Source organism: Lipotes vexillifer, unplaced genomic scaffold (genome assembly GCF_000442215.2).
Source record: "Lipotes vexillifer unplaced genomic scaffold, Lipotes_vexillifer_v1.1 scaffold802, whole genome shotgun sequence".
NCBI lineage: Eukaryota > Metazoa > Chordata > Mammalia > Artiodactyla > Lipotidae > Lipotes > Lipotes vexillifer.
This window is the reverse complement of record NW_006790237.1, coordinates 218,359-243,446: the sequence shown is the minus strand read 5'-3', so window position 1 is coordinate 243,446 and position 25,088 is coordinate 218,359. Positions and strand designations below refer to the sequence as shown.

The following is a 25,088-nucleotide window of genomic DNA, read 5'->3' as shown; positions in this document are numbered from 1 at the left end:
CACCTTGTAGGGAAAGTGGACAAGATCCGTGTTGGGAGTGGGGAGAGGTCCAAGGAGGAGGAGCCAGCTTCCCATGACCCTTCAAGTGTCCAGAAAGGGCGGGAGAGGGGTGGGGAGAGGTGGCTGAAGGGTCCCCAGACTCTGCTTGTTCTCACGGGAAGCCCTGACCTCAGGGTCCTCGGGGGGAGTGGACAGCCACAGGAAAAAAACGGCAGGAAGTTTTCGGGTGGGGAGGCTCTGTTGGGAACCCTCAAACTTTGCCGGGCTCCACCCCTTCCCAAGTCTCCACCCCAAGTGCAAAGAGATCACTTCTTAAATTACAAGGATTTCCAAGCTTCTCCCAAGCTGGGGGACTCCTTTCCAAACTGCTGCACACCCAGGTAAAGAAAGAAATCCCAGTCTGAATAACGGATTGGAAACTTACCGAGCGCGGCGGAAAAAGTCAGAGTTGAGTCTGGTCCCTCGCTTGGGCCTCCGTGCCCCGCCCTTCTCCTCCCTCCTTGCACCCTGTCTAGGCCCCCGCCTCTCACCGCCTTTCCCCCTCCCTCCCTCCCTCTCCCCTCTTGCTCCCTCCCTCCCTCTCCCCTCCAATCCCGGAACTCTCTCTCTCTCCCTCGCTCCCTCGCTCCCTCTCTCTCTCCTTCTGCCTCTTGTCTCTCTCGGTCCTGTCCTCACTGTCTTTACGTCCTTCCTCCTCTCTCTCCTCACTCTCCTGGTTTCTCTTTCTCTGCTCCTCTCAATATATACTGACCCTTTTATACCCACCCTCACCACACCCAGCTGAGGTCTGCAGCCAGAGGGAGGGCCCAGGCACTCGGATTCCTCATTCTCTGGGCCCCCACCCTCTGCCCCCAGACCGGCATCTTCTGGGGCTCCCTCCTGCGGTTGAGATGATGCGTCCTCGGCAGGAAGGGAACAGAGCTGGGGGCCTCAGGTGGGGCAAGCATCAGGGGTGGGAGGATTTGATTCTCAGGCCTGTGCTCTGGAACTGGTCCTGAGACTGATGTTTGCTTTCCTTGATGGGGCATAGGAATGAATCCTCAGAGGGATGGGAGACTGGGGGATGAGGCCAGATTCCTGCAGCGTGGAGTGAGCTGAGGGCTGGTGGCCTTGGCACCATGGTGGGGGTCAGGGGATGGGAAATGAGGAAGTGTGGAACTCCAGAAGGGGGCAGGAGGTGGAAGTTAAGAACCCAGGGCTACTGTTTCCTGCCTGGGGGACCTTGACCCATTATTTCAACTCTCTGAGCCTCAGTTTCCTAATCTATGAGGTGGGTACAATACTACTCATAATGCTGACAATATACTGACAATACTGACAATACTGATAATAACAATTCTGATACTTATTCTAAACGAATAAGGTAATACCAGTGCACTAACACACCTAACATGTTTATTCCTTTCCTCATCAAACATTCATTGGACATCTATTATGAACCAGGACTTAATAATGAAGAAAACAGATGGGAGCCCTGCTGCTCTTATGGAGTTTCCCTTCTAGTTGAGGGAGAGGGACGATAAAGACAAAACATCAGTGAAGAAGATAGATTTCAGATAGTGATAAAGGCTTTGAAGGAAATAAAATAGAGTGACGCTGCTAATGATGGGCGGCTACTTTAAAAGGGTGATCTGGCCAGGCCTCTCTGAAGAGGTGACATCTGAGCTGAGACTTGCAGACGGGAGTCATCTGAATGCGGGGCAGGGAGAGGTCGTGCACAGGCCTTTGAGAACAAGTTCAGGTTGTTTGAGAAGCACACAGAAGGGCCAGTGTGGCCAGAACATAGGGAACGGAACGAGAGAGAGTGGTAGGAAGGGAAATCAGAGAGGGCCCTTGAAGCCTAGAGGAGGAGTTTGGATTTTATTCTAAGTGCAGTTGGAAACCATTGGAGGGTTTTAAACAGAAGTGCAGTACCAGAGACTTAATGTCAACTATTATTGTTATCATTGTTATTTAATTCTTGGGTTACTGAATTAGGGTGGGGGGTGATCACCACTAAGTACCTGGGTCTCTTGGCAGGGTTGGGTGCTTGGTGAAAAGTGAGGGACAGGGAACCAGATATCTGGAATATGGAATTAAGAGCTGGAGAACTGAAATCCTGGGTCACTACAAGGGAAGGGAACTGAACGATGGGATGTCTGGGTATCTGATTGGGCCAGAGCTAGAGGGAGGGAGAATGGCTGGTCATCTGGGCTCCCTGAGGGGGTGAGGGAAGGGCAGTTCAGGGATTGGGTGGGTACTCAGGAGACCTGGAAGCTGGGTATCACTATAGCACAGACTCTATAGAGATACGCTGGCTGGATTCAAATTGAAACTGCTTTACTCATTAGCTGTGATTTGGGGCAAGTTACTAATGTCTTTATGCCACAGTTTCTTTATCTGTAAAATCGAAATAATAATAGTAAATACATCATGGAGCAGTTCTTAGAGGAGTGCCCGGCACCAAGTAAGCACTGTTGTATGTGCTTGTCATACCAGACACTGGGGTCCTGAGTGGATTCAGTACTGGGAGACCCAAGATCAAGGTCTCTAGGATTTGGGGAAGGGGCAAAATCTTGGGTCCATTGGGTCCCAAGACTAAAGTTGGGGGTACAAAATGAAGGTCCCTGGGGGTGGGGAATAAAGTAGTTCCAGTTTACATCTTTGAGAAGGACAAGAGACTGGAGGTCTGAAATCAGTTCCCCAGGTAAGTTAGAAAGCCTGGGTCACTGGGGGAAAAATGAGGGACTGAGATCGTATGCTCTTCAAGGCTGCAAGGGGACTGGACCTGGGTCCTGGGAGGAGTCTGGGGACTAGGGTCTAGGGAGATGGAATTTGAGGGAGGGAGGCGGGGAACAGGAGGCTAGGACTCTGAATCAATCTCCCAGAGCGGAATCAGCGCCAGAGTTGGGTACCCCGGGGGTGTTCGGAGCAGGGGGTCCCCCATGCTAGGGCCCTATAGAAGGGGGAGAATCAGGGGACCCGAGGGCGGTGGGGAGATCTCCCCCTCCTGGGCCTCCAAAGCTACGAGCTGAGCGTCCGCGGGCCGCTTCCTCCCACAGGAAACCGCAGGCATCGGGCACACCCAGCCTGCAGGGAGCGGTGCCTACTGCCAGCCCGCTCTGTAGAGGCCCACGGGGGAAGCCGCCTGTCGTCAAGGGGGCAACAGCCTGCCGTCAACTGGGCGTGCCCTGCGGGGCTAGGGGCCCCGCCATGGGGGCGTGGCCGTAAAGCAGGGGCGGCACGGAGCGCCCTAGGCCCCGCCCACTTCCGCCTCTCAGTGCGCGGACCTCTAAGGCGGCTGTGGGTTTTTGGCTGCCTCTCCGGAGGCCGTTGGCCGCGCATGCGTAGTCAGCCGCTTCGAGGACCTGAGGTGGCGGTGAGCGCTCCTCCCCCCTCACAATTCCCGGCATCGGCACCGCGTGCCTGCTGATGAATCCTCAAAATAACGTGGTCTTAATCAGCTTAAGATACGCATCTCTCACGCCCCGTCCCGAAGGACCTTGGCCCAGTTCCAAAGCCTTTCAGACGTTTCCCTCTCAGCCCTGCCTCCACAGGCTCTTTTAGCTACTGCCTCTCCCTCCTGGAAACACAGCCCAGCCCTCACAACCCTGTGCTCCCCAAACAGACCATCTCGACCTCCCTCCCCAGGTTCCCTGAGCCTGAGTGCCTCCGGCTTAGTCGTCCCCCCCCCCCGCCACAAGTCTTGGGAATCCGCGCTTTTCCGGCGCCCTCCCACCAGACCCCTCCCGTGTTCTTCCAGTTTACACCCCTTTCAGCCCTCGAAGCCCCACCCCTCACAAGGCCCTCAGCCCCGCCCTCTACAGGTACCCTTGCCCCTCCCCTCTCAAGGCTCCGAAGCCCGGCCTGGGCGGGTTTCTGACTCCCTGCTGAGGTTCGCCAGCCTCAACCCTCTCCGGCCCCGGCAGCTCTGCCCTCCCCTGAAGCCCCGCCCCTCAGGCCCACCCAGTCCCTCTCCTCAGAGGCCTTTTCAGTCCCGCCCTTCATAGTCCTCTACAGCTCCGCCCCTCACAAGGCCTACAGTTCCGCCCCCACAGGTCCCGCCCCTGGCAGGACCCCTAAGCCACGCCCATCGCAGCCCTCTAGCCCCGCCCCTCGCGGGGCTCCCCTAACTCATCTGTTCATAGCACCCGAGCTCCCCGCAGGTCTCCTCGTGGCCTTCTCGGCCTCTCCTCCCCAGTCTCCCCTCCCACGGCTTTCTTCGGTGGCCTTGGTCCCTCCCCGGCTGCTGTCCTCAGGCCTCATTGGCCCCTCATCTCCCCAGTAACCAGACCACAACAGTGAGCTTGGAGCATCCAGGACAAGTAAGGCACTCCAGCCCAGCAGGTAGGGACCAGGCCTCACTCCCCTCAGCCGACGGGGTTGGGGGGATTTCCCCCTCCTCTGTGCCCCCTCCCCAAACAGCCCCGCCTCGGAGATACCGAGAGCCTAGAAGACCCCTGCCAGAGTCAGAGCCGCGACGCAAGACAGAGAATGTGAGAGGTGGGAGGTCAGGAGAGGCATGGGAAGAGACCCTAGAGGTGTCCCACTCCAACCCAGTGGAGGAATTGAGACTCAAAGAAAGGCCAGAGCTAGTTCTGGGGTCACTCTCTTCCAATTTCTAGTCCCTCGCTGTTCATCGCCCGCCCTCCTATAGCCCTCTCCTGCTCGCCGTCTAAAGGGGTCCTGTGCCACCCCTACAGGAGCCCCACCCTCTTTGGCCAAGATGCCTTTAGGACTCTCTGCTGGGAGCACTCGTTCCGAGGATGGAAGCGAGGCCTTCCTGGAGGGAACGGGTAATTCATACATTTTTTATTTCATTCATTCTTTTCCCGGTTTTCCCATGTTTCAGGTCCTGTGCAGCAGGGCACTGGGGACAGGGAGGGCCTTCAGGAGCGCCCTCTAGTGGGGAAACTCACAGGCTCCAGAATGGAGGTGGAGCCGGGCAGATGGGCGGGCCAAGCCTGGGGAGTGGAACGGCCGGGAAGACTTACTGCAGAAGTTTGAGCGGGGCCCAGAACTTCTCTCAGGAATTACCAACAGGATAAGGAAGGGAAGAGTGTTTCCGCAGAGAGAACAGCATATGACTAGAGCAAGCCTTCTCAGTCTCCACACTGTTGACCCTTGGGGTCAGATGTCAGATCATTCCTTGCTATCGGGGGGGGGGGCTGTCCTGTGTGTTGCAGGATGCTCAGTGCATCCCTGGCCTCTACCCACTTCATGTCAGTAGCAACCCCCAACCTGCCCCGCACCATGACAATCAAAAGTGTCTTTAGACATGGCCATATGTCTTTAAGGGGGCACAATTTCTCCTGGTTGAGAGCCACTGGGCTGTGAGAGATGGGGAGCTAGTGGGCGAGACCGGAGAGGTGGGTAGGGTCGGGTTTGTGGGCCCTTGAACACCAGGATGAAGAGCTGGGACTTTGTCCTGGAGATGCTGGCGCGCCAGGGAGGCCTGTGACAGCTCTAGGTATAGAAAGACCCTCTGGAGCTGTGAGGGGAGGTCAGGAAGTTAGGGAGGAGGCTGGGGTGATGGGGTGACAGTCCAGAAAGGGGAGGATGAGGCCTGAGCCAGGGGGATGGGCTGAGAGCGAGGAGGCGGGAGGTGGGGCTGAGGAAGGCTGGGCAGTGGGCTGAAGGGGAGGGAGGGAACAGCAATGGTGCCCCGGGGGGTCTTGGCACCTATCCTCAGCTTTCCCAAGTTCCAGGTCCTGTGCTTCTGGTCCCTGAGGACTGTGAGTCCTCCCAGGAGTGCCCTCTAGTGGGGAAACATGTGTGCCCAAGCCCTGGGTAGGAGTGGGTTTAGGGGAAAAATGCGAAGGTCGGCTTGGGGTACAGGAAGTGTGAAGGGATGAGGAAGCTTGAGGGATACAGGAACTGAGGTGCAGCCCTAGAGTGGTGTTGGGAACTGGGTCTGCAGTTCAGTTGCAGTTTGTGAGACCCTCAGGGAGCCAGAATTCCTAGGTGCTGGGGAGGGAGGGGCTGGAACCCGGATTCCTATGGAGTCCCTCCCTGGCCTGGTCCCACCTCAGTGGACTGGGAGCTGAGCAGACTGCAGCGGCAATGCAAAGTGATGGAGGGTGAAAGGCGAGCCTACAGCAAGGAAGTCCACCAGCGCATCAACAAGCAACTGTGAGCCAAGCACCTGGGGCCCTGGAGTTGGGGCGGGGCTGTTGAGGAGGTGGGTGCTGGCCTCCTCCTGGGGCTGACGGGGGAGGGAAGGCCCAGTGTGTCTGGACTTTAGTGAGGCCGAGCTCTGCCCCTTTCTGGCTTCCCCTCCACTTCCCTGCCTGGGCAGTGAGGAGATCCAGCGCCTGGAGGGGGTGCGGGACAAACTGCAGGTCCAGATCAGCATTGCCCAGAACCAGGTCAAGCGGCTGCAGGACAGCAAGAGGCTGGAAAACATGGGTCACCTGCTCAAGTGCCAGGTCCAGGCGCAGGCTGAGGTCAAGGAGCTGCAGGAGCAGACCAGAGCCCTGGACAGGCAGGTGGGTTCTGAGACCAGACTTGGTGGATCTTACTTAGGAGCATGTGTCATAACCTCTTTGAGCCTTACCTTCCTCATCTGAAAAATGGGGTTATTGAAAGCATCTCCCTGGGGGAGTTGTGTTCAGGCTCCGGTAGGAATATGAGTATTTAGTGCTTAGCACAGCCCCACACCTTCAAAAAAGGTGGTTAAGGGGCAAAGATTCACCTTCTGGAGTCAGTGAAACCTGCATTAGAATCCTGGTCCTGGCACATCAGCACCGTGTGACCATGGGCAAGTCTTCACCTCTCTGGGCCGTAGTTTCTTCATCTGCAAAAAGAGGATGTGGGTAACTCAGCAGAGTCTAGACAGATTTTTTTTTTCCTGGCCGTGCCGTGTGGCTTGCGGGACCTTAGTTCCCTGACCAGAGATTGAACCCGTGCCCCCTGCAGGGGAAGCACGGAGTCCTAACCACTGGACCGCCAGGGAATTCCCTAGACAGATTTTTCCTGTTTGCTTCAAGACTTTGTTATTTGGCCCTGCAAACAATGTGACTTTTCTAGGCCAGTGTTCTTTTCAGTTTTTAGGACCATGACTCATTGTGACACAGTTCATAAACACACAGATACAGTCCTTTTTGCCACTTCAAGTGACATATTCACAAGTTCCAGGGATTTGGATGTGGACATCTGGGCCGGAGGGTGAGGGGCATTTTTCTGTCTACCACATGCTCTATAGTTTTATTACATTTGACTTTCAATCAGTCTGTTTGTTCAGCTCTCAATATCACCCTGAGCTGCCTTTTGGAAGCTGAATTCTGTCTGATTTACACACCTCAAAATTTTGGCTGTTTCGTGGTAGTACAGAGGCTTAGTGTGTGTTGGCTGCCGGAGCTGGCTTTCCTTAGTCTTTCATGGGAACTCACCGGAGACAGGTCCAACCGGGATGATCTTATTATCTTGACTCCATGGATTCCTTTGCCCTAAGAAACTTGATTGTGGAGAACTGTAGGTCAGGTGGGTCCTCTGAATAGAGCTCTGTAAAGTTCCTCATGAGCTCAAGAAAGGATGTAGCTGTCTGGTGATTCATTCAACAAATATTTGTTGAGTGCCTACTAAGTGCCAGGTGCTGTTCTAGGTGTTAAAGACACAGTAGTGAACGAAACAGACAAGGGTCTGCTCTCATGTAGTTTACATTCTACTGGGGAGATAGACAATAAGCCAAATAAAAGCCAAAGATAGGGACTTCCCTGGTGGCGCAGTGGTTAAAAATCCGCCTGCCAATGCAGGGGACACGGGTTCCAGCCCTGGCCCGGGAAGATCCCACATGCCGCGGAGCAACTAAGTCCGTGCGCCACAACTACTGAGTCCGCATGCTGCAACTACTGAAGCCCGTACGCTAGAGCCCATGCTCTGCAGCAAGAAAAGCCACCGCGATGTTCTCATCGCACACCACAACGAAGAGTAGCCCCCTCTCGCTACAGCTAGAGAAAGTCTGCGCGCAGCAACGAAGACCCAACGCAGCCAAAAAAAACCCCCCAAAACCCCCAAAAAACTGAAGAAAGAATTTGTTCCAAAGAAATCACCCAGAATCTCGCACAGAGAGACAAAAAGATGAGAAACGTGGAAGGGTGGTCAAGACAATTGCAGATCTAGTGAGAAGGTTTAACAGTTGTCTAATAAAAGTTTCAGAAGAACAGAAAGAGAACGGGACAGAGGTAATGTGTGATAGGAAAATATCTGAGAACTTTCAAGAACCAATGAAAGAATGAATCCACAGATTCAAGGATGCCTTAGAGTCCAAAACAGGATGAACAAGAAAACCACGCTTATGCAGGACATACGGAAATTTCCAAAATATACAAGCAGCCAGAAAATTCTTAAAAGGCATTACTTTCAAAGGAGCCACAGTTAGACTGACAACTGATTTCTCAAAAGAAACATTGGAAGTCAGATTGTAAGTGTCATTGTAACTTCAACGTACTAAGAGACAAAGCTGTCAACTTAGAATTCTATGCCTAGTGAAAATATCATCGAAGAATGAGAAAGCAGAATACACATTTTCTGGCAAAGAAAAATGTAGAGTTAGCTGAACTATATGTGTTGAAGGATCAACTTTTAAAACTTCCCATCTGTTACTGACTGATACTTTTGTAAGGCTTGTGTCTTGTGTGACTTGCCACATGAATTCAACAGCACCCAAGAAGAGTTTCGAAATGCTTAGTCTCATTTTCTGAACCTATCACATCGGAGACTGATGACTGACAGACCTTGGATTTGTACCAGTTCATAGCAAAAATCTATGTATATATAAACATTTTTTGATAAAATTCAGCATCCATTCATGTTGAAAACTCTTAGAAAGCCAGGCATAAAAGGAAATTTCCCAAGTTTGGTAAAGGGCAACTAAAAAACATCTACAGCCAACATCATATTTGGTAGCGAAACATGGGAAAAAATTCTCCTTGAGATCAGTAACAATAAAAGGATGTCAGCTAGCAGAACTTCTATTTAACGTTGTACTGGAGGCCCTATCCAGTGCAGTATTGCCAGGAAACAAACAAACAAACAATTTAAAGATTGGAAAGGAAAAAATGAAATTGTCAGTATTTGTAGGTGATATATTTGTGTACATAAACAATCAAAAAGAATCTAAAGCTAACTTACTCTTAACAAGGTATTTTAACAATGTGGCTGGATACAAAATTAAGATTTCCCTGTGTTAGCAATAACTATTAGAAAATAGAAGAAGAAAAGACAAATTTATAATCGCCAAAAGAAGTACCTAGGAAGAAATCTAACAAAGGTGTGCAAGACCTCGATAGAGTAAATTGTAAAAGTTTATTGAGGATATTAAAGAAGAATTTAATAAATGTAGAAATATACCATATTCATGGATTGGAAGAGTTAGTGTTGTAAAATGTCAGATCTCCAAATTGATTTATAGAATCAATGTAATCCCTACAAAACACTAAAAGTTTTTATTTATTTATTTATTTTTTGCTATACGTGGGCCTCTCACTGTTGTGGCCTCTCCCGTTGCGGAGCAACAGGCTCCGGATGCGCAGGCTCAGCGGCCATGGCTCACGGGCCCAGCCGCTCTGCGGCATGTGGGATCTTCCCGGACCGGGGCACGAACCCGTGTCCCCTGCATCGGCAGGCGGACTCTCAACCACTGCGCCACCAGGAAAGCCCAAAGTTTTTATTTTTAATGGATGGAATTGACAAAGAGATTCTAAGGTTTATAGAGAAGTGCAATGAACAAGATGACTAAAATTTACTTAAAAGAAGAACAATGTGGAAGGATTTGCTCTATTGGTTATCAAGATTTATTATAAAGGTCTTATGGGACTTCCCTGGCGGTCCAGTGGTTAAGACTCCATGCTCCCAATGCAGGGGGCACGGGTTCGATCCCTGGTTGGGGAACTAAGATCCCACACGCAGCACGATGCGACATAAATAAATAAATCTCTTATAATTGATGCAGGGCTAATCAAGTGGGATAATGGGACAGAATAGAGAGACTGGGATGAGACCTATGCATATGTGGACACTTGATATTTGACTTCAAGAAATGGGAAAAGGAGGATTCTAATAATGGTGCTGTGAAAATTGGATATCCATACTGTAAGATGAAACCAGACACTTACCTCTCACTATCCCCAAAACTAATTCCAGATGGATCAAAGGTCTAAATGTGTGAAAGTGCAGAACATTTCTTAAGTTACAGAAATCTCTACTTTTAAAGGAAAAGATTGATACATTCCATGACTTTAAAATTAGTAACTCCTGTTCATCAAAAAACCATAAAGAGTGTGCAAGGGCTTCCCTGGTGGCGCAGTGGTTGAGAGTACACCTGCCGATGCAGGGGACACGGGTTCGTGCCCCGGTCCTGGAAGATCCCACATGCCGCGGAGCAGCTGGGCCCGTAAGCCATGGCCGCTGAGCCTGCGTGTCCGGAGCCTGTGCTCCGCAACGGGGGAGGCCACAACAGTGAGAGGCCCGCGTACCGCAAAAACAAAACAAAACAAAACAAAAAAACAAAAAGAGTGTGCAAACTAAGTCACAGTGCTGAAGCTTATTTGTACGACATAGCTGACAAAGAACCTAGCATCAAGGACATATAAGGATCTCTTACAAATCATTAAAGAGTCAGCTCAATTTAAAAACAGTCAAAGGAAGGCTTCCCAGGTGGCACAGTGGTTAAGAATCCTCCTACCAATGCAGGGGATGCAGGTTTGAGCCCTGGTCCAGGAAGATCCCACATGCTGCAGAGCAACTAAGCCCGTGAGCCACAACTACTGAAGCCCGCGTGCCACAGCTACTGAAGCCCACCCACCTGCTCTGCAACAAAGAGTAACCCCTGCTCACCACAACTAGAGAAAGTGCAGCAACAAAGACCCAATGCAGGGAAAAATAAATAAATAAATTTAAAAAATAAAAATTAAAGAAATAAAAACAGTCGAAGGACTTGAGTGGGCACATCACCAAATAAGAAATTCAGATGTCCAATGAATGGAAGAATTATCACTCATCAGTATTCAGAGAAAGGCAAATGAAAGCCATAAAGAGGTATCATTACACACTCACCAGATTTTCAAAAATTAGTGTCCAAAAATACCAAGTGCTGGGAAAAGAAGGAACGGTGGGAATTCTTATGAAGTGTTGGTTGCTAAGACCCCACCAGTTGGTGGGAGTCTAAATTGTCATGAGTATCCTGAAAAGTTTTTTTCCCCCATTATCTATTAAATTTGAAGAGAGACATACCCTGCGATCTGGGGTTGCATCCACTCCACATGGACGGTCACCAGAAGCACTGTTGGGCTCTACCTGACCATCACACTCACAGGATCCAATAAGCTGTCACTTGGCACCAGGTTCACTTAACTGTGTAGAAGGAAAGAGGACAAGAAACAACAGCATCTTTGCACAACAGCATCCAGTACATCTTCCTTGAGCGTCCAGGGGCTGCTTCTCAGCATCTTCAGTTGGATGATACTGTACGGGTGGGTGTTGCTTGCCCTAGCATAGGGAAGTTTTATATACAACATGAGCCACCTCTTGTAACGGATCATCAGGGCAGCTTCTAAGACCCCACAAGGAACGTATTCCATTGTAAGAAACACTCCACAGAGAAACCAGTTTTCTATTCAGTCCTGGTCATGTAGCCCTTTGGGGTCTGTGAGTCCACTCATAATCCTTCCAATCTGATATAGTTCACCAATCAGGGGCCATTTTTGTAATCAGCACTGTTGCCTGGGAACACAGCTGGCATTCCGTATTTACATTAGCTCAGTATGTTTCCATGGAAACTGTGTTAGAAGGAAGTAAACCAAAGTCATTTCCCAGTAGAAAATGGTTTAGATTTGTCAGTAACCCATCCTCCCACCCAACAATTCCACTTCTGAGTCTATACCCTGGAACCAGGGCTCATGAAAACAATGTTGATAGATGCATTATTCATATCATCTAGCTCCAAATTGGAAATAACCCACATGTTCATGAATATTTGAATGAATAAATAAATTGTAGTATATTCTCTTTTTGAAAAATATTAATTTATTTATTTTCGCTGAGCCGGGTCTTAGTTGCGGCATGCAGGATCTTTTAGTTGTGGCATGCGGACTTCTTAGTTGCAGCATTCAGACTCTTAGTCGTGGCATGCGGACTCTTAGTTGCAGCATGCATGCGGGATCTAGTTCCCTCACCAGGGATCAAACCTGGGCCCCCACATTAGGAGCCCGGAGTCCTACCACTGGACCACCATGGAAGTCCCATGTAGTATATTCTTATAATGACATAGTACACAACAATAAAAAATTACAATTAAATGTTTGTGGATGAATCTCACAAACATTGGAAGGAAGCAAGGCATAAAATATACAGACAGCATTATTTCATTTACATAAAATTCAAAACCAGGCCAAGCCAAACTTTTGTTTAGGGGGTTTATACCTGGGTGATAAAACTATAAAGAATTTCACTTAAGGAAGTATGGCAAACAGATTAATGACTCCCCAACGATGTCCATGTCATCATCTCTGGACCCCGTGACTATGTTAGTTTACCTGGCAAGAGACTTTGCAGATGTGACTGCAGATTTTGAGTTGGGTAGGTTGTCCTGGATTATCTGAATGGGCCCAATTTACTCACAAGGGTCCTTATAAGAGAGAGACAGGAAGTCAGGGTCAGAGGAGACGATGTGATTATGGAGAGAGGAGACGTAACAACAGAAGCAGAGGTTGGAGCGGCCGTAAGCCAAGGAATCCAACCTCTAGAAACTGGAAAAGGCAAAGAATGAATTCTCCACTGGAACCTTCAGGAGAAGTACAGCCCAGCTGACACCTTGATTTTTAACCCAGTAAGACTGATTTCCAACTTCTGATCTCCAGAACTGTAAGATAATAAATTTGTTTTGTTTTAAGGCAGTAAATTTGTAGTATTTTGTTACAGCAGCAGTGGAAACTAACACAGACAGGAGAGTGGTACCTCTGTGGAGGGGAAGATGGTAGTGATTAGATTGCAGTGCTGTCAGAATTCTAGTTCTTGACCTGGGTGGTGGTTCAAGGATGTTCACTTTTTAAATATATAATAAACTGTACATATGTGATCTATGCACTTTTCTGTGCACAATAACATTTTTTAAGGAAAAAAAGATGTTACCCATCATAGACGTAAATGTAAAACCTAAAACTATAAAACTTCTAGAAAGAAGGGTAGGAGAAAATCTTTGTGAGCTTGGGTTAGGCAAAGATTTCTTAGGTGCAACACCAAAAGCATGATCCATAAAAGGAAAAATTGATAAATTGGATTTCATAAAATTTTAAAACTTCTCCTCCTTAAAAGGGTCTGTTCAGAGAGTGAAAAGACAAGTCCTACATGGGGAGAAAATATTTGCAAAGCCTGTACCTGGCAAAGAACTTATATCCAGAATATATTAAGTAGTTTTAAACTCAATAAGAAAACAGACGACCTAATAGGAAAAATGGGCAAAAAGACTTGAACACACACTTCACCAAATATATATAACGTGGAAGCAAGCACGTAGAAATATTAGTCATTAGGGGAATGCAAATTAAAATCACAAGCTATTTCCACACACTTATTAGAATGGCTAAAATTTAAAAGACTGACCTTACCAAGGTAAGGTGAGGATGTGGAGAAACTGGAACTTTCACACCCTGCTGGTGGGAATGTAAATGGGACAACCACTTTGGAAAATAGTTTGGCAGTTTCTAAAGAACTAAACGTCCACCTACCATATGATTCAGCCATTTCCACTCCTAAGTATTTACCCTAGGAAAAAGAAAGCACATGTTCCTACAGCAAATTGTATGTGAATGTTCATAACAGTTTTATTTGTAAAATTAAAAACAGAAACAACCCAAATGTCCACCAACAGGTGAATGGATAAACAAATTGTGGTACATCCATACAGTGGAATGCTACTCAGCAATCAAAAGGAATGGGCTAGGGCTTCCCTGGTGGTGTAGTGCATAAGAATCCTCCTGCCAGGGCAGGGGGCATGGGTTTGAGCCCTGGTCCGGGAAGATCTCACATGCTGCAGAGCAACTAAGCCCGTGCACCACAACTACTGGGCCTGCATTCTAGAGCCCATGAGCCACAACTACTGAGCCCACATGCCACAACTACTGAAGCCTGTGCGCCTAGAGCCCGTGCCCCACAACAAGAGAAGCCACCACAATGAGAAGCCCGTGCACCTCAACAAAGAGTAGCCCTTGCTCGCCACAACTAGAGAAAGCCCGTGTGCAGCGACGAAGACCCAACACAGCCAAAAATAAATAAATAAAATAAATTTAAAGAAAAAAAAGGAATGGGCTATTGATATACCCAAAGACTTGGATGAATCTCAAAATAATTGTTATGAGTGAAAGAAGCCAAACCCCTCCCCTCAAAAATAGAGTATATACTATGTGATCCCATTAAGCTAAAACTCTAGAAAATGCAAACTGGCCTAACTGGGTTACTGCATGGGAGTGGGGGGCTGCAGGAAGGAAGTGGCAGGGGGAATGACAAAGAGGAAACTTTGGGGGTGATTGCTATGTTCACTCCTTCGATTATGACAAACTTACCAAATTGTCTGCTTTAAATATGTGCAGTCTTATTGTGTGTCATTTGTACCTCAACAAAGCTGAGAAAAAAATTTCCTACCTCACATCATCTGAAAACATCAAGTCTAGTTAGATTAGGTACTTAAATGTAAAGAGCAAAATTTGAATACTTTTAAAAATTGAAGGAAAGTGTTTTCTAATCTTGGGAAGAATTTCTTGAACTACCTATGTTATTGACTCGGATCCTTGGACTCTTTTTTTCCCCCCAACACTGCACAAGCTTTTTCAGTGGCCAAATATTGGAATCTTCATTTTTTATTTATTTATTTTTTAAAATGCATATTATCTGTTTGCTTTTTTGTTTAAACCGTGCCACGCGGCTTGCGGGATCTCAGTTCCCCGACCAAAGATTGAACCCAGGCCTCGGCAGTGAAAGTACCGAGTCCTAACCACTGGACCACTAGGGAATTCCCAAGACTGGACCCTTTAATCAATAGAAATTGATAAGAGGCCAGACCAGGAATTCAGGCAAGGCTTTGCTGGGATGAGGGAGCAAAAACAAGTAACAGGTTCCCTTTCTTGCTCCCCAAAGGGTGGGGTGAATCTATTCCTTAAATGGGGTGAGGGTAGGGTGAACGGGTAGGTTGGGCAGGAGGCGAAGCTTAGGCGGTCTGCCCACCCCCTTGGTGGTGCTGTGTGCAGGCATCATGAGCTGTACCCTGCCTTTGCTCCCAGCACCTCAGAAGTGGCAGTTGGTTTGTGGCCATTTTTTGTCTTATTGTTCATAATTGCCCCACTGATTGCACACGCATGCAGTTATTTTTAGTCCCTTATAGTTTCTTTGTATTCTGTTGCTGGAGGAGACGTTTGTCCAGGTCCAAGTACAAGCACTCCAGTAAAGGGTCCCAGGTCCCAGCCTATCTCACCTAAACTTTCTTTGTTCCTGGAGCCCTTAATTTCTTAGTAAAATTTTTAGCCCCCAAAGAAACATCTAACAGGGGTGTGCTGGGAAACCAGCAATTAGCGGGGGAAAGCACCCTGATGTATAGCATTTTCTTTTTTTTTTTAATTTTATATTAGAGTATAGTTGATTTACAATGAGCATTTTCTGATTTTCATAACATCAACGTTCTCATCTAGGCTGAGGTGAACATACCCTATCATGACCCCCAGTGAGTCACACCCTTATAGAATCCCCTCCCCTTCAGTGGCAGCAGAACTCGGTGACGGCAGAATTTGGCACAGGTGATGGGTTGTCCCTCCCTTGATGAGGTTATGCTATTTATTTATTTACATTTTTTTGGCTGTGTTGGGTCTTTGTTGCTGCACACAGGCTTTCTCTAGTTGTGGCGAGCGGGAGCTACTCTTTGTTGCGGTGCGTGGGCTTCTCACTGCAGTGGCTTCTCGTTGCGGAGCACGGGCTCTAGGCGCGTGGGCTTCAGTAGGTGTGGCACGCGGGCTCAGTAGTTGTGGCTCACAGGCTCTAGAGCGCAGGCTCAGTAGTTGTGGTGCACGGGCTTAGTTGCTCCGCAGCATGTGGGATCTTCCTGGACCAGGGCTCGAACCTGTGTCCCCTGCACTGGCAGGCAGATTCTTAACCACTGCGCCACCAGGGAAGCCCGGTTATGCTATTTAATACTGCACCATAGTAGACTGAGGAAGCTGCCATGCTGTGGAGAGGGCCACATGGCAGGGAACTTCTGGGGGCTCCTAGGAGCTGAGGGCCTCAGTCCTGCAACCACAAGGAACTGAATTCTGCCATCAGCCACGTGGTGAGTCCTGGATGAGACCGTGGCCCTGGTGACCCCTTGATTGCAGCTTTGTGAGTCCTGAGCAGAGGTTCCATCTGAGCTGTGTCACATTCCTGACCCATGGAAACTTCAAGATAATAAATGGGTGTTGTTTTAAGCCACAAGGTTTGTGGTACAGTTGGCCCTCCATATCTACGGGTTCTGTATATGTGGATTCAACAAACCAAGGATGGAAAATATTAAAAAAAAAAAAAAAAAAGAAATTCCAGAAATTTCCAAAGGTTAAACTTGAATTTTCGGGGCCAGCAACTATTTACATAGCACTTACACTGTATTTACAACTACTTACATAATATTTACATTGTATTAGATATTATAAGTAATCTAGCCATGATTTAAAGTATACAGGAGGTTGTGTGTAGGTTATATGCAAATACTATGCCATTTTATATAAGGGACTTGAGCATCTTTGGATTTTGGTATCTGAGGGGAGTCCTGGAACTAATCCCCTGTGGACACTGAAGGGCGACTGTAATTTTTCTGCAGAAATGGAAAACTAATATAATGGTCAATTTCAAACTACCAACAATTTAACTCATGTAATTCCTGAAAATGTAACAATCAGCTCTCAAGAGCTGTCCAAGGGGGCCCCAGTATCGCACTGCTAACAGCTCTATTATAGCAGTTTGGACCAAACAACCCAATAAATGTTTGCATCCTAACAACCTAGAAACCATTTGAAAAAATAATATACATAAATTGAAAAAAATTGTGTTTCATTCTTAAAAACCACAATTACCTGTGGCACGTTTGTGCCTATTGGCCACTTTGCAACTTTTCAGATCTTGGAGTCAGAGTGGACTCACCACTCTCATTCCACGCTGATTTCTGTGCAGTACTTTTTTTTTTTAATTGAAAATTTTACTGGGGTAATTGTAGATTCACCTGTGGTTTGAAGAAATAATACAGAGAGAGTCCCTGTACGCTTTGCTTAGTTTCCCCCAATGGTACCATTTTGGGGTATTTGATTTTTATCACAGCAACTGCTAAAAACTCAGTTTCAGAAAGATGTGACATTGGACTTCCCTAGTGGTTCAGTGGGTAAGACTCCACACTCCCAGTGCAGGGGGGCTGGGTTCGATCCCTGGTCGGGGAACTAGATCCCACAACGCATGCTGCAACTAAGAGCCCGCATCTCGCAACTAAAAACATGCCACAGAGAAGATCCCGCGTGCTGAAACTGACCCGGGGCAGCCTAAATAAATATAAAAAAAAGAAAAAGAACGAACGATGTGACATTGGACTTCCCTGGTGGTCCAGTGTTTATAACTCTGCGCCTCCACTGCAAGGGGCACTGGTTCAATCCTTGGTCAGGGAACTAAAATCCCGTATGCTATGTGGCGTGGTTAAAAAAAAAACCCCCAAAACAAAACAACAACAACAACAAAGAAAGATGGGACGTCATCAAAAGGAATGTAGCACCGTCTCACGTTGAACCTGGGAACTACCTTGAGCTCCAGGTTCATGTGGTGTCTGACCAATGTCAATGTGTCTCCCTCAAATTTTAAAATATCCCCGTGGTTGCCCCTTTGAGTTTGCTGCAATGCTCTGGGGTGCCTTGGCGCATGTATTCGTTTCTTTGGGTGGCTTATACTACAGAAATTTATTGTCACACAGTTCTGGAGGCCAGAAGTCCAAAATCATGATGTCGGCAGGGTTGGTTCCTTTTAAGGGCTGTGAGAATCTGCTCTGTGCGTCTTGCCTAGCTTCTGGTGGTTTGCTGGCAATCTTTGGCATTCCTTTGTGTGTAGATGCATCACTCCAATCTCTGCGTTCATCGTTTCTTTTCTTTTAAAAAATTTTGTAATACAATTTTAAAGGTTATACTCAATTTGCAGTTATTACAAAATATTCGCTATATCCCCCGTGTTGTACAACACACACATCCTTATAGCCTATTTCACACCCAATCGTTTGTACCCCCCACTCCCCACCCCTGTATTACCTCTCCCCCTGCACTGGTGACCACTAGTTTGTTCGCTATATCTGTGAGTCTGCTTCTTTTTGTTATTTTCACTAGTTTGTTACAGTTTTAAGATTCCACATCTGTCTTCACCTTCATCTGGCATTCTCCCGGTTGGCATGTCTGCAAATTTCCCCTTTTTTATAAAGACTCCAGTCGTGTAGAATTAGGGCCCAACCCAGTGACCTCATTTTAACTTGATTACTTCTGTAAAAACCCTGACTCCAAATAAGGTCACATTCTGAGGTTCTGGGGATTAGCACTTCAATGTACGGATTTACAGGGGACTCAATTCAACCCATAGTGGTGCACAAATTGGGAAACACAGTATCAAGCAATTCATTTATTCATTTAGTCTGCATGTTTTGTCGCATGCCAACTCTGTGTCAAGCACAGAAAAGATAAAAATCCGCCCTCGTGGAGTTTCCAATCTAGTTGGGAAGACAGCATACCCCAAACAAGTCAAGATGGATACGGGAATGAGAAGGGTAGGTTGGAAGTTGGTTTCAGGCATCAGGGCTCTTCCTCCCCTCCTCTTGGTATTGACCAGGATTCTTGGCCTTCCCCAGTCAGTAGAAATTGATTAGAGGCCAGACAAGAGATTCAGACAGGCCTTTACTGGGGCCCCTGCTGCAGCAGCAGGGAGCGAAAACAAGTAACAGGTTCCCTCCCAGAGGTGGGGCGAGCTTGTCCCTTCTATGGGGTGACAGTAGGGGTGTGTCCACGGGTTGGGCCAGAGGAATGGCTTAGGTGTTTTGCCCACCCCTCTGGTGGTGTACTGCAGGGGGCACGCGTAGTACCTTGCTTTTGCTCCCGAGCCCCTGTTTTTGCTCCTGACTCTTCAGAAGTGGCAGCTGGGTTCTTTTGGTCTTTTTGTACATTCTTGTCCAGAATTTGCCGTAACTGCGCATGCACGCAGTTATTTTTAGTCCCTTATAGTTCCTTTGTATTTTGTTGCCCGAGGAGACATTTGTCCAGGTGCAGGCCCTGCAGCAAAGGGTCCCAGGTCCCAGCCTGTCTCACTCTCAGACTCTTGTCTCCACTTTGTCTACTGTGTGTGGCGTCCCATCCATCCAGATCACACATTTCTCCCAAAATACCAGGAAAGGATTCAGGCTGGCTCAGCTTGGGTCACACGTCCATCTCTAAATGGATTGTTTGGACCTGGGTCATGTGGCCGGCAGGGCGGCTCGTTATGGTTGGAAGTCAGATCCACGTGGAAGGTTGGGTACTCACCTCAGAAGAGGGGTACAGCAGATGGCTGGGGCCACAAGGACCACAGATGTCAACCACGCTCAGTCACTCACCCTCCCTCTCATCTCCCTCATTCCCTCAGTCTCTCCTGCATTCAGTCAACAAATAGGCACCATGTTCTTTCTTCCAGATCCAGGAATGGGAGAGCCGGGTCTTTGCCCATGGGAAGGATGTCAAGGCCTCGGGATGCATCCTGGATCAGAAGGTCAAGAGCCAGCGAAGGGTCAAGATCCTTGAAGACCAGTTGGACAGGGTGAGGGTCAGCCCCTTGGCTGTCTCCCAACCTGAACTCTTGGGGGAAGAACTGAGCATGGGAGTCAAGTTTCAGAAACGGTGGACCAGATTCCTGGATGCAGAGTGGCCTAAAATAGTGGGTTCCCTAAGTGGGGTTAGTAGACAAGATCCTGGAGGGATGGAGGGTCCCCCAGGAAAGGAGACTGATGCTTGGGTCTTGGCGGGGGGTGGCGATGCTCTCAGAGCCCCCAAATTGGGAATGGGCCCCCTACCTGACAAGTGCCCCCTTCTCAGCTGAGAGTGGAAGAGAGAGGCAGGCCAGGCCTCAGACAGACTCTTGGCATCCTCTTCCACACCACCACCCCCATCCCAGGTCACCTGTCGCTTTGACATCCAGCTGGTTCGGAATGCAACCTTGCGGGAGGAGCTGGATCTCCTGCAGATTGAGAGGAACCGCTATCTGAATGTGGACCACAAGCTGCAGAAGGTCAGTGGCCCTGAAGCCCAGGACCCCTTGGCCCAGCTGGAGTGGAGGGGAGGATGCAAGAGTCATCCTACTTTCTCCAACACTCGGGCCTCAAGTACGGAATGACCCGGAGCCATAGGTTTACTTTAGTCCAGAGGGAATGGAGAACTGAGAATGTTCCGGGCTACCCCCAGCAAAGAAAGCAGCCTCATTGAGATTTGCAGAAAGCAGAGATGTCACTTTGAGTGTTATCACCCAGGGCAACCAAGGCGCAGGCAGGACCATTTACATTCCATGGGTTTCTCAATAACCTTTGAAGTCCTTTGAAGAATCCCCCCTCCCTCCTTCCACCTCCCTTCCTTCCTTTATTCTCTCCCTCTCTCTTTCTTTAAGCTTTCCTTTGAAATAATTTCAAATTTGCAGAAAAGGTGCAGGAATAGTACAAAGAACTATATATCCTTCACCAAGATTGATAATTTGCCAAATTTACTCTCTCTCTGTCTGTCTCCGTGTGTGTGTAATTAGTTTTACTGAAAATAATTTATTATCACAACTGCCGAACTATTTGAGAGTACGATGCAGACGTTATGGTCCTAAGAACTTCAGTGTGTATTTCCTAAGCACAAGACCATTTTCTTATATAAACAAAGTGCCCTTACCCAAGGGCACTGAACATTGTTACAGTTCTAAGCAGTCCATATTTAAAGTTCATGATTGTTCCAACAATGTCCTTTATAGCTAATTTAATTATCCTGCTCTAGGCTCTGGGCCAGGATCCCACATTGCATTTGGTTGTCCTGGCCTCATTCATCTGGAACAGTCCCTCGGCCCTTCTTTTGGCTGCGTTGGGTCTTCGTTGCAGCGTGCAGGCTTCTCATTGTGATGGCTTCCCTTGTTGCAGAGCATGGGCTCTAGGCACGCAGTCTTCAGTAGGTGTGGCACACGGGCTCAGTAGTTGTGGCTCGTGAGCTCTAGAGCACAGGCTCAGTAGTTGTGGCTCGTGGCGTGTGGGATCTTCCCAGACCAGAGATCAAACCCGTGTCCCCTGCATTGGCAGGCGGATTCCTAACCACTGTGCCACTAGGGAAGTCCCCCTCGGCCCTTCTTTGTCTCCATGACTTTGACATTTTGGAAGCATCCAGGCCAGTTGTGCTGTGCGACCGACATCCCTCAATGTGGATTTATCTGATCTTTCTCCATGATTAGATTCAAGTTGTGCATTTTTGGTGGAATATCACAGAGGTGGTATTGTGTCATTTGCGGGCATTATATCAGTAAGCATATAATGTAAGTTTGTCCCATAACTAGTAACGTTGACTTTGATTGCTTGGTCAGCCAGGTTTCTCCAATATAGAGTTTTCCTCTTTGTAATGACTGAGTCCAGGGAGGTTCTTTGAGACTATGTAAATATCCTGTTCCCTGATACATTTTCACGCAATTGTTCTAGCATCCCTTAATGATTTTTGCCTGGATAATTATTATTGTAATGGCTACCAAATGGTGATTCTTCTCTCTCATTTCTTCTTTATTTATAAGTTGGCATTTTACTTAAGGAAGAACTTCTTAAGTATATTTATGGGTTATCAGTAAGCATTCATGTATTCTTACTTTATTCTATGGGTATAATCCATAGTGCTCATCATGATGTTCAGATTGTCTCAGATTTGGCTGGTGGGAGCCCCCTCAAGCTGGCTTCTCTGTCCTTTTGACAAGCCCATCTTTTTTTTTTTTTTTTTTTTTGAACACTTCCTTACTTGCTGGCACAGGAAGATAGTCCAGATTTTCTTGTACTTGATCAGCCTTAACTCTCAAGTTTCTCCATGGAGTCCTGCTTCTTCCTATTCTCTTGGTGCTGAGAAACCAAATTACAGGCACTAGGAGTCCTCACTGCTCCTGGGGTGTCCCTGCCTTAAGGCCCTTTCTCTGGAGAGAGCTAGGAAACACACGCACATATTTTAAAATTGTGAATTCATGTCGGTGCCTCTCATTCCAATCCATCACCACTGGGTTATTCCTGAACCTTCCCTATTTTATCTTTTTCTTCCCCACAGTGGGAACCTTGGCTCCCAACAGCGTTTATATACGTACTCACTTGTTCAATCCTACAAAACACATAAGAGAGGTTCAGAATTGCTATAGCTGTACTAACACCCCCTGAACCTGAGCGTTCAAGATTTGTTTGCCGATTGTTTTGTTCTCTGAAGGCATCGGTATCTATCTATTTATCTATCTCACATCATTGTATTCAGAAGTCACTGGGATTAGTTCCTATTTTTTTGGTCTTCTTTGTGGTTCTGTTCTTTGTTTGAAATAGAGTTAGTTTCACTTGCTTCTGTTTGTATTTGGTTTTAGTTCTCTCCCCTATCCTTGTTGATTTAATTTTCTTTATGAATATGTAAACCATCGACAGGGGTTCCCAAATCAAAACTATGCCAAAAGGTAAGCCACAGAAACATCATTTCCTCACCATCTCTACCACTTCATTCCCATTCAGCCCCCATAGTTTCTGGTTATCCATCCTAGGTTTCTTGTTACAAAAGTGTATGTGTTTGTGTGTTGTGTGTGTGCATGTGCACACATACGCATGCACATGTATTTATACATACATATATATGTATGTGCGTATTACATTAATATATACACACATTATATATGTATGTGTATGTGTGTATATATGTTTATATACATTAATACATATATACACATTATGTATATGTATAAAATATATATATATATATAATCTCCTCTTGTCTTTCTCCTGAAACAACCCTTTTTACACGTAACTCTGCGAAGACACTTCCATAGAACTGGAAAACAGATTAGTGTGGTCACAGTCATGAAATTCACACAAATTTCTGACCCCCACCACAAAGTTAGGTCAGCACTCGTAGGAATATTCTGGGTTGGATGTTTCACTGCATTCCTTATTTATTTATATTTGGTTTTGGCTGTGTTGGGTCTTTGTTGCTTTGCACGGGCTTTTCTCTAATTGCTGCGAGCGAGGGCTACTCTTCTTTGTGGTGCGTGGGCTTCTCATTGCAGTGGCTTCTCTTGTTGCAGAGCACAGGCTCTAGGTGTGCGGGCTTCAGTAGTTGTGGCTCGTGGGCTCAGTAGTCGTGGTGCACGGGCTTAGTTGTCCCGCAGCATGTGAGATCTTCCTGGACCAGGGCTCGAACCTGTGTTCCCTGCATTGGCAGGCGGATTCTTAATCACTGCGCCACCAGGGAAGCCCAACGTTTCACTGCCTTCCTGCTCATCAATCTGGCTTTCCTTTCACTTGGTACCTGTTTAAAATCCCTTCCACCGATTGCCGCTAATGAGGAAGGTCCAAGTTTCTAAGGCCCAGGAGCCTCACTTCTTATTAGGGAAATGTGGGGCTTAAAGGAGGGCCATCCAGTGATGAGGGTGTTAGAAGTGGTATCTGTTTTGTTCTCTTGGCAGGAGTTGCAGCTCCTGCGGGACACGGTCAGGACCCTCATGGTCTCCTCCACCTCTGCCTACAGCATCAGGTAGGACCCCTGGAGGCATCCTAGATGACTCAGTCCATGCATTTTCTTAAGGAAGTGGTGGGAAGTTTCCAAACTCAAGAAATAGATAGTCAGAACATCCTTTTTTTTTTTTTTTTTTTTAATAAGGTGCCCCTTTCTCTCCCACCTCCACTGATTTCCCAGCTTCTCGGCCAAGGTCCCTCTCCTTGGGTGTATGAATTAACCTCTTTAACCCCAGTCTGTTAATGGCATGTAGCACATAGGGATGTAAAAAGGCTTAAGGGGAATTCCCTGGCGGTCCAATGTTTAGGATTCCGCACTTTCACTGCCATGGCCCAGGTTCAATCCCTGGTCCGGGCACTGAGATCCCACAAGCCACAGGGCGTGGCCAAATAAATAAATAAAGAGACTTAAGGGACTTTCCGGGTGGTCCGGTAGTTGAGAATCTGCCTCCCAATGCAGGGGACGCAGGTTCAATCTCTGGTCGAGGAACTAAGATCCCACATGCCTCGGGGCAACTAAGCCTGAGCACCACAGCTAGAGAGAAGCCCGTGTGCTGCACCTAAGGCCCAACGCCGGCAAAAATAAACAAATATTTAAAAAATATAGAGAGACTTATGTAAGTGCACATAGCAGGGGGCCAGGCCGTAGGAAGCATCAGTGAATGACTGTAATTAGATTGATATTTGTCAGTATTGGTTGAAAGGGACAGAGATTCTCTCAAGCCACCTTCAGATAAAGGATCATGTGTGTGGAGTCTAGAAGCCCCAGCTGCTCTGCTCATGGACGTCTCTCTCTGCCTCTGGGCTCTCCTGGGTTCCATGCTCTCTCTTATCCCACCTCTGCTCCTTTCTGAGCTTCAGCCCTGTTCTCTTGCTCCAAGTGGTTTCTTACCTTCTATTCAGTGTCTTGTTTCTACCACATGACTTCTGCTTATCATGGCTCATGATTCCTCATGACATCGGTTATAGTCCAAATCTACCTTATGGTTTCTGTGATCTCTCTTTCTTTGTTCCTCCTTTCTTTTTTCTTTCTTTTTTTTTTTTTTTTGCGGTACGTGGGCCTCTCACTGCTGTATCCTCTCCCGTTGCTGAGCACTGTTCAGCAGCCATGGCTCACGGGCCCAGCTGCTCTGCGACATGTGGGTCTTCCCGGACCAGGGCACGAACCCGTGTCCCCTGCATTGGCTGGCGGATTCCCAACCATTGCGCCACCAGGGAAGTCCCAAAATTCACCATTTTAAAATGTACCATTCAGTGGCATTTAGTACATTGGTAATGTTGTGCAATCATCCCTTCTGTTTTCATCACCCCCAAAGGAGACCTGTAACCATTAAGCCGTTATTCTCTTTCCTTT

General features: G+C 47.6%; 2 protein-coding genes across 3 annotated transcripts in view; one reads left to right on the top strand and one right to left on the bottom strand.

Annotated features, from left to right (window-relative positions):
* EMP3 (epithelial membrane protein 3 (MAM blood group)) overlaps nucleotides 1-718 on the bottom strand; it is a 4,050-nt gene extending 3,332 nt beyond the window's left edge. The window contains exon 1 of one of the 2 annotated variants that reach the window (XM_007463297.1): nucleotides 425-718. The gene's annotated coding sequence lies outside the window, so the exon portion shown is untranslated. The remainder of the gene's footprint in view (nucleotides 1-424) is intronic. The other variant, XM_007463298.1, reaches the window with a different exon arrangement.
* Nucleotides 719-4,681: 3,963 nt separating this feature from the next.
* The window catches only part of ODAD1 (outer dynein arm docking complex subunit 1), a 26,972-nt gene continuing 6,565 nt past the window's right edge, over nucleotides 4,682-25,088 (top strand). Inside the window, exons 1-6 of the mRNA XM_007463437.1 lie at nucleotides 4,682-4,775; nucleotides 6,012-6,111; nucleotides 6,278-6,467; nucleotides 19,675-19,797; nucleotides 20,152-20,265; nucleotides 23,686-23,753. Of these exons, the coding sequence (XP_007463499.1) occupies nucleotides 4,706-4,775; nucleotides 6,012-6,111; nucleotides 6,278-6,467; nucleotides 19,675-19,797; nucleotides 20,152-20,265; nucleotides 23,686-23,753 (665 nt within the window). The 5' untranslated portion in view covers nucleotides 4,682-4,705. The remainder of the gene's footprint in view (nucleotides 4,776-6,011; nucleotides 6,112-6,277; nucleotides 6,468-19,674; nucleotides 19,798-20,151; nucleotides 20,266-23,685; nucleotides 23,754-25,088) is intronic.